Source organism: Urocitellus parryii, chromosome 1 (genome assembly GCF_045843805.1).
Source record: "Urocitellus parryii isolate mUroPar1 chromosome 1, mUroPar1.hap1, whole genome shotgun sequence".
In the NCBI taxonomy this organism is placed as follows: Eukaryota; Metazoa; Chordata; class Mammalia; order Rodentia; family Sciuridae; genus Urocitellus; species Urocitellus parryii.
Window position 1 is genome coordinate 9,026,043 of NC_135531.1, and position 13,476 is coordinate 9,039,518.

General features: G+C 39.7%; 1 protein-coding gene across 1 annotated transcript; it reads left to right on the forward strand.

The window, feature by feature from the left end:
* The first annotated feature begins 333 nt into the window (after positions 1-333).
* On the forward strand, positions 334-13,313 carry Cct5 (chaperonin containing TCP1 subunit 5). The gene is made up of 11 exons (XM_026397064.2): positions 334-515; positions 3,975-4,035; positions 4,521-4,685; positions 6,112-6,310; positions 7,828-8,020; positions 8,102-8,251; positions 9,599-9,718; positions 10,354-10,539; positions 10,996-11,133; positions 11,583-11,763; positions 12,894-13,313. The coding sequence occupies exons 1-11, from the start codon at positions 411-413 to the stop codon at positions 13,019-13,021; spliced, it is 1,626 nt and encodes a 541-aa protein (XP_026252849.1). The 5' UTR covers positions 334-410; the 3' UTR covers positions 13,022-13,313.
* Positions 13,314-13,476: the final 163 nt, after the last annotated feature.

Genomic DNA, 13,476 nt, shown 5'->3' on the forward strand with positions numbered 1-13,476 from the left:
ATGCAGAGAGAGGAAGTGGATCCTACCATGTCCTCCCAGTCGGGGGGGGGGGACTCAGAAAATGATTTAAGTAAATGAGTTTCTCGTTGGGACCCACCGCTCGGAAACTCTATATCGTAAATCTTCAAAGAAGTGACTAAATTTGTCCTACTCTTGGCTCGTGTTTCTAAAAGTCCCCGTCAGTGTCTTCGCACTGCCCCCCTCAACTTTCCTGGATGATAGAAGTTTCCAAAGGCCACTGATTCCAGAAGTTACTGTCTGGCGTAAAACTAGTCTCGGTTGAAAAATAAATCTCCAGCGGTCGCTCTACGCATGCGCGAGGTGTTGAGCCCTCCCGCGAGAGGAAGGCGCGTTCTCAGTTCCGGAGCGGTCTCCATCGGCAGTGGGAAAGTAACTCCTGTGGCTGAATCATGGCGTCCGTGGGGACCCTCGCATTCGATGAATATGGGCGCCCCTTCCTCATCATCAAGGATCAGGACCGCAAGTCTCGGCTTATGGGACTTGAGGCCCTCAAGGTAACGGCTCGGGACACGCATGCGGTGGAATAAGGGAGGGCGGCGGGAGCTGTGGCTCTGCGCCTGCGCAGGCTTAGGCGCGGTGGTGCCATGTGCCGGCCGGAAAGTGGAGACCCTCATCTTCAGGCAGCCCTTCTCGGCCCCGGCCGCGCACCCCGCTTTCTGCGCTCGGGAAAGGCTGCCAGACATCGCCGTTGCTTTCGTGGGGGCTGGGGCGGGCCTCCAGCGCCCCCGGAGCTGGGCGGCGGCCCCAGGTCAGCCCGCGCGGGGAGCAGAACCGCTTTTCGGCCGGCTCTGCAGCCCCCAGAGCTCGCTGACTGCTGGGCGGGGCCACCCGTCTGGTTAAGGCTGTGTGTCCAGCTCTCAGCTGGTGTACCCGCAACAGCCCGAAAGAAACAAGCTGGTTTTCTTTGTCACTCGTAAAGGTTTAGTCGCAGTATTCCACTTCTGGGTGCTTTTATGTGTGCGGCGTCGTGGAAACTTGAAAGAGCGAAAAATAGACAGATATCTATAATTCAGGATGGTGTGTGATTAGAAGGGAGCCCTGCAAACATTTGATAACGGCATGGCATTTGTTCAGGGATTGGATGATACACCGTAGAAGGCAACGTTTTGAGCTAGACTGAACAGAATAAGGCAGAATAAAGAAGTTTTAAGGAAATCAGGGCAAGAATCCAAGTTAGAAAGGATCATCTGAATTGACTACAGATAGTAGCAGAGAAAATGTATAGGAAGGGACATTTTGGGGTGGGGCCCTTTAGGCGTTTTATGTGGGTAAAGCATGGCACCAGGTTCACATAGTTTCTTGTCATTTAAATAATACAGTTCTGACTGTTGGACTTAAGTTACACAGCCTCTCTGGACTGGTTTCCCAGCCGGGCTAATTACTGCCTGAGGATTTGACAGGTATTGAAATAGTGTTATGAAGCCTCAGTGCTTGATCCATGCTGGGTACTCAGAGTTATTTTCTTTCTTAAAAAAAAAAAAAATTTTTTTTAAAGGTACTCATATTACATATTCAGTTCCACTTTTCACCTAAAGGAAACTGCAGATAAAGTAACATCCAGCTCACCATAAATTTAACAATACAATTAAAGGTACAGATTATTTTGTATCAACCATTTTGTGCTAACTATATGGAGTTTTTTGTGTAGTCTTCACCCTATGGGATAGGTACAGTTTTACAGAACTGGAAATTTAGGACCAGAGAAATTGCCCATGTACATAGCTACTAAAGAGCACCACTTTCACCCTTGGTATTGTTGACATTTGGGTGTAGGTCATTCTTTGGTGTGGAGCCCTACACTGTGTAGGGAGACCTAGCAGTTTACCTGATCTCAACTCACTACATGGCAGTAACATTGCCTATCCAGATTTTGTTGGGGGCAGCAGGACTTGTTTCTGTTATTGCGGTACTGAAGGAATTGTATTCTAAAGGTGCATAACCTAAAACAAGGGCCTTGCACACATGCTAGGCAAGCACTATACCACTAAGCCCTCGTTTTTTATTTTGAGACAGGATCTCACCAAGTTGCCCAGTCTAGCCTTGAACTTGCAAACTCCTGCCTCTTGTCTCAGTAGCTATGATAACAGTTGTGCACCACTATATCCAGCCCCCTCTCCAATTTTGATGGCCTAAAACATATTCAGATATTGTCAGGTGTATCCTGGGAGATAAAACTGCTCCCAGTTAAGAACCTCTTCCCTATGATGGTTATCTTTTTAAAATTTTATAAAGACATACCTTTCAAAATGTATTTTAAGGGCTTCCAGTGTTTTCACAGACTGAATGAACTTTATATCTTTTGTAACATGCCAGGTTGACTGAAAAGGTTTTACTGAACATGTGCATTTGAACTGCTTTAAAGAGTAGCGGGGATTTTGATGGGAGGAGGGCTTTCTATGCATGGACACCTTAGAGATTGAAAATGTTTTTAGAGAACAAGCAGAGATCATTTTCACAGAAGGAAGTTGAGTTTCAGATTGTGAAGGGCTTTGAAGAACAAACTGAAACTTTTAACTTGCATGTTGAGGCACTGGAAGTTATTTAATGTTTTGGAAGTATTAAGTAGCTGTTTTGGGAAAATTAATTTAGTTGGGTATGGAATGAACTAAGGGCTAGAAGGCAATATGAGACTTTGAAATTCTGTAGGGAGCTTTGAATCTGAGTTAGGTTGTTAAAGCAAGAAAACAAAAAAAGAAAGGAAACAGCCTTTGGAGGAAATGTGAGCTTAATTAAGTGTAGGGATAGGGAGGGGTATTTACAAGCTTTGGTTATCTTAGCATTCTCATGTCATTGGCATAAGTTTTATTTGCAGAGGGGTGGGAGTCAGCTAGGAAGATTGTTTGCTGTAACTAACACCTCTGAGTTCCAAGGATTTCTCTGCAAATTAATAAACCTGTCCAGATGTTACAGCAAGGCATGTTATTTATTTTCCTAAAATGTAGAAACAAAAACCTAAGGCTTATTTAAACCAGTAACATTAAGTCTTTTAAGAATTTAGAAGCTCTGATTCTGCACACTTTGAGGCTCTTCAGTTTGAGGGTGTGTACCTTGAATCCTCTGATCTCATATAACATCTAGTTGACTTAAGAGAGAACCAAAATGGGAAAGAATAAAGGAAATGTCATTAGCCATAACATTTTCATGGGTAAAGGTTACAAACTCTTTTTCCCTTGTTATTTAAAGCCTTAAAGTTAATTAGTATTTTGTTGAAATTCTTTGGTTGTATAACACGTTGCTGTATAACAGTTTGCCTTAAAAATGCAGGGTAGTTGGCTTAGGAAGGAATTGTATTCTAAAGGTGCATAACCTAAAACAAAGCATGCTAAGTTCTTAGTTCAGCCACCAAAATCCTGTTTAGTCTACAATGTAACTGAATCATGGTGCCTTAAGGTTTATATTTTTCTCTCTGGAAACACAACTGGAAGGTTAAGGAAGAAGAAAGTTTAAACAGGTTAAAATAGAGCAGCCTACCCAATTATGTGCCTCCACAGAATCACTATTACCAAGTTCTTAACCACTATTCAGAACTTTTTCTCTTTGAATTATCTTTCTTAAAACCTTTGACAGGCAAGGGTAACTCCTCTGTTTGGGTTATATGTTATATGTAGAACCCACAGGAATATTTTCACAGTAGACCACAGTATGAAAGTTCAATATGTTGCATGTCTGTAGTTGGACTCCAGGCCCTGGCTGGTGAGAGAATTGACTCATTGACATGTCGAGGGTTAAATGGGATAACAGAAAGCAGTCAAATTCTGTTTCTACTTTCTTTGCCTGCTAAAGCCAGTAATCATAATTGTTAACACACTTAGTATTAGACCTGTCAATAGCCTCTTAAATGTAGAAGCTGCCAGAAGACAGACAGGCAGAGACGGGTGTTTTTTGGAAATCATCACCTCTGCTTCTAACTCTTGAAATGGTTTGTAACTGGGTGTCTTTTCTGTTTTATTTAGTCCCATATAATGGCTGCAAAGGCTGTAGCAAATACAATGAGAACATCTCTTGGACCAAATGGTAAGAGTCTTAACAAATCTGTATTCTTTAGCAAAAGTTTTAAATGAAAGTCAATGTGATATCTTTAGAAAACTGTAGTATAGTGTCTCATACCCTTACACAGCCCAAATGTTTTAGTGTGTTCCAGATTTCTTAAACATGGTTCTGTTAATTGTGTGTGCAGTTTTACATCACACTTTTTTTTCACTTATTATCACTTCTTAGTATTTTCCAAATTATATCTGTTATCTTTTGAAATTCATATATTTAGTGGTGGTCCATAATTTTTTTTCTATTTCTCTGGTTTTAGCCACTTAGATCTGTTTTTCAGTGTGATGTTGCTTTAGGTTAGCCAATCTAAAAATGTCTTCATACAGTATTTTATGTATGTTGAATTATTTGTTTTCTAATAAATTGTATTAATAAAAAGAGCTCCGAGTTGGTATTGGGTTCCCCCTTCTCCAAAAAAAAAAAAAAAGGCCTTCTAAGCATTATTTTCTTTCTAGGACTGGATAAGATGATGGTAGATAAGGATGGCGATGTGACTGTAACTAATGATGGGGCCACCATTTTAAGTATGATGGATGTTGATCATCAGATTGCCAAGTTGATGGTTGAACTATCCAAATCCCAGGATGATGAAATTGGAGATGGAACCACAGGAGTGGTTGGTAAGAAAAGATAGCTTATCCTTTCTCGTGTAAGAGGTTTGAAATCAATCACAGGGCTAACATGCCTTCTGAAAATACTTGCTCTGGATCAAGTCATGAGCAAACAGTGGAATCTAAGCTGAGCATGCCACAAGTGTCCCATGCTTTTTAAAAATTCAGTATCACTGTGGGCTGGAGTTGTGGCTCAGTGGTAGAGTGCTTGCCTGGTATGCATGAGGCCCTGGATTCAGTCCTCAGCACCACGTATAAATAAATAAAACAAGAGATCCATTGACAACTAAAAAAAACCGAGTGTCACAAAAGAACAGAAAGAGGGTAGGAGGACACTCAAGAATGTGAAAGAACAGACAGCTGTAGTGTGTGGCCTTTATTGTGGCTGGCTTTGGGGGGGGGGTGTAAAGGATATTTAGGACAAGCGGGGGATTTAATTATAGATCATATAAAAAATAATGGTATTGTGTCAGGATTCGTGTTTTGTTGTTGTTGCTTGTTGTTTTGCTTTGCTTTGCTTCCTGGATTCAACTAGGGGGCACTCAACCACTGAACCACATCCCCAGTCCTATTGTGTTTCTTTGGAGAGTAGTCTTGCCTAGTTGCTTAGTACCTGGCCATTGCTGAGGCTGGCTTTGAACTCCTGCCTCACTCCCAAGCTGCTGGGATTACAGGCGCCCTGCTCTCTGTTGTGTTATTTTTGTTTGCTTGTGTATTTTTTGTTGTTTTGTACTGGGGATTGAACCCAGGCGTGCTTAAGCACTGAGCCACGTCCCCAGCCTTTTTTTAATATTTTTATTTAGAGACAGGGTCTCACTAAGTTGTTGTAGCGGGCTTTGAACCCTCTATCCTCCTGCCTCACCCTTGTAGCCTCTGGGATATAGGCGTGCACCACCACCACACCTGCAGGATTAAGTTTCTTGACGGTTACATTGGAGTTTTATAGGAAAATGTCTTGGTTCTTGGCCAGATGCTAAAATATAGAATTGTGGCATCATGATTTCTACAACTGATTTTCAAGGACTTGGACAGAAAAAGAGGGTGTATGCATATCAAAATGTTAAGTGAACAGGTGTTCACTTTACTGTTCTTGCATTTGTTTTTCCCCTGACAGTTTAGGCATTTATAGTTTTTTAAAGAAAGAGTTGGAAAAGATTGAAGAGATTAAAAATCTTTCTATCTCCTTATGAAAATAAAAACGTTCTTGCATTTTGTTCTTTATTTGCATTCTTCACATCACTGAGGTTTGAACATTGCTCTGTAAGGAGAGACATGCATGCTATAACTTTGCAAGGACCAAAACAAGGCCTCCCTTTCAAAAATAGCCCAGCTTCTAAGATCATATCCACCTTAATTCTGGGACTATCTTTGATAATTTTACTATACTAAAAGTTTTAACGTTTTCCCAGTCTGACTGTCACTGTCCTGTTTGCAGTCCTGGCTGGTGCGTTGCTGGAAGAAGCCGAGCAGTTGCTAGACCGAGGCATTCACCCCATCAGGATTGCTGACGGCTACGAGCAGGCTGCTCGCATTGCTATTGAGCACCTGGACAAGATCAGTGATCGTGTCCTCGTTGACATAAAGAACCCTGAACCACTGATTCAGACTGCAAAAACCACTCTGGGCTCTAAAGTGTGCGTGTTATGTTGGTAGAATGTTTCCCTGTTTCTAAAGGCAACAGTATGATGGCCAGTTTGTTACTGATTTGATAAAGTTTTCTGTTTAGTTTTGCTTCTATTTAGTGTGGATATAGACATAGGCATCTTGTGTTGTAATTAGAAACTAAATTTCCCAGTTCAGTTGCTAAATTTTGACAATGTTTGTGAAATATATAGTCCTTTAATTTAGCAGGATAGGCTGATTTGAAATCAACCTAAAAGGGTCTTACTTCTATCATTTCTTTGTTAGGAAACTGGAGAAAGGGAGTTTCTAGTTTTCATTTAGCAAGCAAGCAAATTTACTAGTCCAGAATTTTAATTTAGTAAGGAGGATCAGTCGTGAAATTGACTCACCAGGTGTTCGTATAATGCCTTCTATTTGACAGGCTTACTGCTAAGTATTGTAAGCACAAACACAGTTTTTTGAACAATAACAGAAACATGGTTGATTGCCATAATGTAGAATAAAAATCTAGTGTAAGGTCCTTTATTACACTTTTTATTTAACTCATAACAATGCAAGAGGCGGCTATACTTTAATATGTGAGAAAACAATGTTTCAATTTTCTGTATGTGTGGTAGTTTAAGCAAAAAGGAAGTGGTCTCAGTACAGAGGGGTCAGGGGAAATGCAGCCCCTGTCTGCTGCCTTCTCTCCAGGGAAGACATCCTGGCAGCTGAGAATAGCTTCTTGACAAGGTGCTGGCTGCCTTGGGTGGCCCCCTCCATGGCCTATCATGATTTTCTCATGAAAGGAAGACAGTTGTGTGACCTGAACTATATAAACCTTACTTAATTGTTGCTTTATAAGTTGAACTTGTTCAAGTGTGTATGGTTTTTTACTACAAATGCTTAAATGGACTGATGGTAGCCAAATATAAAGCAGAATATTGTAAGTTACCTACTTAGGATACTAACATTTTCAGTTTCATGGTTCTCTTATGACTTGGATTTCAGACACTATTTGTAGTATTGAATTTCTCTTGTGGTTTTTTCTAGCCTCTTAAGTTTATTGACCAGTCTTTAAGTATTTCACAGCTTTCAAAAAGATGACATCCCCCATCTGTAACTGATGCTGTAGAGGGAATTCTCATAAAAGTAGACTGCCCCATCTAGGCTTTTCACTTCTCAGTAGGTGCCCGACTCTCAGGGATAAGATTTATTACTTTTCCTGGGTGATTTATCTTTCCCATTCTACTTTGAACTTCTAAAGTAGCCATACATTTTTTAAAAGTAGTGCACTCTGAAAAGTCTCAGTGCCATACTACAGTGGTCTTTTATGTGCATTCGTAGTGGAAGGAAATAGTAAATTTTAGTGAAAATAAAGATGCACATTTTCCCCCATGCAACTTTATGGTCCCCTTTGGAGTCTATGAATCCCAGGCTGAGAACCTGCCCCAGATGGAAATGAGGTTATAATGGCATTCCTTTCTAGAAAACTCTAAACAACATGAGTTTTGAAATCATTGTGAAAAAGTTCTGTTGTTTTCTTCAGTGTTAACAGCTGTCATCGACAAATGGCTGAGATTGCTGTGAATGCTGTCCTCACCGTGGCAGATATGGACAGGAGAGATGTTGACTTTGAGCTCATCAAAGTAGAAGGCAAAGTGGGTGGGAGGCTGGAGGACACCAAACTTATTAAGGGTGTGATCGTGGACAAGGATTTCAGTCACCCCCAGATGCCAAAAGTAAGTCGTTGCTTTTAAAGCTTCACACCATGTTTTAACTCTTAAATCTGCCAATTTAAATGTTTTTATTTTTCCCCATAGAAAGTGGAAAATGCTAAAATTGCAATTCTCACATGTCCATTTGAACCACCTAAACCAAAGACAAAGCACAAGCTGGATGTAACCTCTGTGGAAGATTTTAAAGCCCTTCAAAAATATGAAAAGGAGAAGTTTGAAGAGATGATTCAACAAGTAAGTCTTTATATAAACTGTTATGAAATTTAAACTCTCAAAGGATGGAATTAATTAAGTATGGTTAATAAAATACATGTGGAATTGACCTGAATTATCCTTTGATATATTGATATAATCAAGGTAATTATCAATTACCTTGATACTCCATTATGTGGCTACAAATAATGTATAACATAGTATTTGTTCAGTTTTACTTCATAAAAATAATAAACACAGAAAAAAGCCAAATGTCATATAGAAAGACATAAAATGAAATGGTTAGTGTGTTTTGAAGAGTAAGCACCATTACCTAGAGCTGTACTTTTGATTGTGCTATTTTCTCTCCTGGGACATTTCATGTAATTTTTAGATGAAAGTTGCTCAGTCAAGTCAGTATGAGTTTGTAAATATCTTAATGTTTTCCCCTGGCCCCTGATAATGAAGTGTGCATGTTACCTGTCAACAGTTTTTGGTGACAACATTGATAAACTCCAGGGTGGCCAAGGGAATGCTGGATGAGGTGTGCTGGAAAAGACAAAAACCAATATAGATGATTTGGTCATTTGCAGGCTGCTAAGATGAATAGAATGGTGTTAGGGCTAGAGACTAAAATGTTAAAGAATGAGAGTGACCTAAGAGGAACATCATAGGCTACTGTGAGAAGCAAAAGGGACTCTCTTCCCATTTTGAGCACATCTTAAGGAAAAATCGCCTCCTCTTAAAGAGGAATGCAGGCATTTTAAAACAGACAGTCTGTTCACAGCAGATGTGACAGAAACATTGCATACGTAGTCTACTCTTGATGACCCAACTTCCACAGAGGGAGGGAAAAGAGATGGATAACCAAGGAGTGGTGGGTGGTCTGAGAGGCTTTGGTCAAAATGGGACCTTGGAGGAATGGTTTGTTGTGTCCTTTCCTTCTTGAGAAAAGGTACTCAGGTGTTTATTTACATGCTTTCTAGAGCAGAATTGCCTTTTTGGGCCCCTAAATTTTCTGTTGATCCTCAGATTATCCGCTCAAATGAGACAAGCAAAGAATATAGATGAGTGTGTGTTGTAACATTTGGGTCTTGTCCAGGTACACAAATGAAACCACTTCATGGGTATTTATGCCAGGGTAGAGCTATTAACCTTTGGGAGAGGTTAATATTGGTCTTTTGGCAAGTCTTGTTTTGCTTCACTCTTAACAGTGGGATTCAGCATAAATTATAGATTGTGGTTTCAAAGCACAGTATGAAAAATGAGGTGATTACTATAGATACTTGTAGTGACATTCATGTAGTTCCTTATTAGTTTTCTGTGTTACTTGTTTTTGGTTTTGTAATACCTACTTTTTACTAGTATAACTGGTATTTCTTTTTCTAGATTAAAGAAACTGGTGCTAACCTAGCCATTTGCCAGTGGGGCTTTGATGATGAAGCAAATCATTTACTTCTTCAGAATAACCTGCCTGCGGTGCGCTGGGTAGGAGGACCTGAAATTGAGGTAGGAAATCCCATGCCAAGAGCTTTCCCTGTACGTAGGGGTTGAGCTTGCAATGTATTTAGAGGCTGTTTTGGTAGGAGTTGCTTTAAATAACCACATTATGCCAAGGATCCACCAATTAGAAGAGAATGAGCTGGGGGAAAGGAAAGTGCTAGAATCCTTTTTGATTGGATAATGGTTCTGTGTATTTCTTGTGTTTCATGCCATATTGAAATGCTTTTCCCTGGTTATTTCACTTGCTTCTCATTGACTTTCCGAGGCAGGAAGACTGGGCTCATCCCTTTCTGTGTTAGCCTGATACCAACAGCTGTCCCAAGCCCTGTTGTGCACAGCAGATATGCACTGTCTCTGTGGTCCTCCCTTTCCTCCACTGCAGTACACATTCCCGGAAGAAAGACAGGAACCCTGCCTGGGTTGTTATAGCCACGTAGCAGCAGAACCAGACCAAGAATCCCAGGTCTTCAGAACCTATTCATTCTAGCAGGGCACTTTGCATTGAACTTGAAATTATTTGTCCAAAGAGGTGCAGCAATTCTAGTGAAGAAGGTGGTTCTAGGTTACATTTAGCTCTTTTTTGGTCCAGTTTGCCAACATTGACCTGTGTTGTCTTTGCCTCCCTGGTGCACCCCAATTAGCTGATTGCCATTGCAACAGGAGGACGGATTGTCCCTCGATTCTCAGAACTCACAGTTGAGAAGTTGGGCTTCGCTGGTCTGGTACAGGAGATCTCATTTGGCACGACTAAAGACAAAATGCTGGTCATTGAGCAGTGTAAGAATTCCAGAGCCGTAACCATCTTCATTAGAGGAGGAAATAAGATGGTAAGAGTCAGGTTGTTTGTCCTGGATTTCCTGATTTTGGTACATGGTTTGGCTTTTTTTTTTTTTTTTCCAACTAATACCATTACCATTAATCATTATGCTCAGTTACAGTGGTGAAAAATTACTAAATGACAGTGTTAACAAGGTACAAAGGCCTTTTTGCTGTCCCTTTGGTGGGAACAAGAAACCTATATAAATAACCATTAACAAATCTCTGTTCTTCAAGAATAAATTTTTAGCACGTTGTGATAAATGCAAATCAATATGTTTTACCTCATAAAAGAGTATCTGAATATGATAACATACCCTCACCATGTGTTTTAACCTGGATGGCTCTAATAAGGAACTGTTAAGACATATTTCAGTACCCAGCAAACTCTTATTAAGCAAAACTAGATATTTGGCTCTAAATGAATAGACCTTGATCCCATTAATTGACACAGAACTTTTCCCTAGATCATTGAAGAAGCAAAACGGTCTCTCCATGATGCTTTGTGTGTCATCCGGAACCTCATCCGTGATAACCGTGTGGTGTATGGAGGAGGTGCTGCTGAAATATCTTGTGCTTTGGCAGTTAGCCAAGAAGCAGATAAGGTAAAAGACACAAAAGATTTAAACTAGAGGTTTGTGGTATGCGTAAGAGTAAGGCTGTGGAACAGAAGCATCGTGAGCTTCATGAGTGTTTAACCTTAGTTCATTCACAGGACTTTCTTACAAGCTCCAACTCACATCACCATAACACTAGCATTACTTGGCCATTTTCAATCATTACAAATCAGTATTTCTAACTTAAAAATAAAGCAGTGAGACCTGCTTCGTTGTAAAAACATTTCTCAGACATGTGTTTTATAATCTCCACTCTTATTCTGTAAAACCTTCTATTCTGGTCAGTGAAAAAAAAAATCAAGACAACTTATTCAACTCTTTAAAAGTAGTCTTTTCAAAGTATATAATAATATAATTGTTTGCAGATTACTGCTGGATGGTGTTGGTTGGGTCTGGTTTTTCCCAAATGCACTTACTATACCCTTGTGCCCTTCCAGTGCCCAACCTTGGAGCAGTATGCCATGAGAGCTTTTGCAGATGCATTGGAGGTCATCCCCATGGCCCTTTCTGAAAACAGTGGCATGAATCCCATCCAGACCATGACTGAAGTCCGAGCTAAACAAGTAAAGGAGAAGAACCCTGCTCTTGGAATTGACTGTTTGCACAAGGGTACAAATGGTAAGGAACTGTCATGATTCTTTGTGTGGAGCTTTAAGTTGAAGAATAATGTTACTGTTCAGTATGTTATATATGCTATGAGATTTATCATCTCTTTAAAAACTTAAACACGCTTTGGCTATTAGTCCTGGATTTTAGAATGTTTTAAACTGTAAGAGTTGGTTAGCCCTAGCAACGTGAAACTCATTACAGTAACCATAAGATACTATATGGAATTTCTAAGGATGGCATATCTTAATCTCTGCTTTTAAAAAATAATTGCCTTCCTTTTTAACACAAATGTCTTATCAGTGAGTTCTGGATGTCATAAAACAGCTCTGAAATGGACTTTTAGTTCACAGCTTACTGTGTGGTTATATGCCCTTAGACAAGTGAATGTTTTGTAAACCAGTGCACGGGAACTTCTCTTGCTGTTGAACAGATGGAGAACTTTAGCTTGTTGCATCATTGGTCTCATGATTTCTGTCTAATCAGGCCATAACTGGATTCTTGCAAACAGTCCCAACCACATAATGTGACAGTTTTTACATAGAAGTGTAGGTATATTTCTGTTTTTCAGGTTCAACATGCCAGGGATTTTAGTAACAATAACTCCTTGACAGACAAGTATTTAATGTTTTTAACTTGAAGGACTGTGTGTATTAATATAAGCATTTCTAGGAAACATTTCAGATACCTTCAAGATGTACTAAGTTGGGTTGTGGATGCTTTGTAGGATGCAGTGTTGCTGATGATTTGTTTTCAGTAAGTTACTGAGAATCCTCTCCCCTTGCAACTGTTAACCAGATTCAAATTCCAGAATGTCCTTGGGAGTAATGAAATTCATCTGAAAATTAACTGAGATTAATGACCACTTGGGCACCACAGTTTGATTTGGATTTTTTTGTTCTTGTTTTGTTCCATTTGGTTGAGTTTGATTTTGAGATGAGGTCTCGCTGTGTACAGCCCACTAGGCCTCAAACTTTTGAAGTCAGGGGATCCTCCTATTTCAGCCTCCCACTAGCTGAGACTGCAAATGTACAGCACCACACCAGCTGTATTTAAGTTTCACTGTGATTTCATAAATTTAAGCTGCTTATTGATTGGCTATGTATGCTGTTTTGGGGTAATTGATTTACTTTATTTTTCAGATATGCAACAACAACATGTCATAGAAACCTTGATTGGCAAAAAGCAACAGATATCTCTTGCAACACAGATGGTTAGAATGATTTTGAAGATTGATGACATCCGTAAGCCTGGAGAATCTGAAGAATAAAAATTTTAAAAGTTTAGAATAAAATGTAGTAGCAAGATTTACTACTGTGATTAAATAAATGGGTGTCTTGTGATGCAGCTACAGTTATTTATTATTACTTCCCTTTTTCAGATACTGTAGATGCTATAATAAAAATAGTTGTTTGGTAACCATGGTTTCACTTGTTCAGAGCTGTGTAATTGTAGGGATACTGTCTCACAAGCTTTTGTATTCATTAAAGAGATCTCTTTAAACATAATCTTAATTTTCTTCAAGAAACATTTAGTGTACCATTAATTAAAAGCTGCCTTAATTGAAGGGGTTTGAGTATATTTTTTCCCCAAAGAAGCTGTAGAAATTGTTTCAAGGAGTTTAAACATTGCATTTGTTCTTGGGATACATTACAGCATTAAGACGAGTGTGGGCTTGATCTCATTCCTCATCGTAGATGAGTATTCCAGCATCTAAAGTCCTGT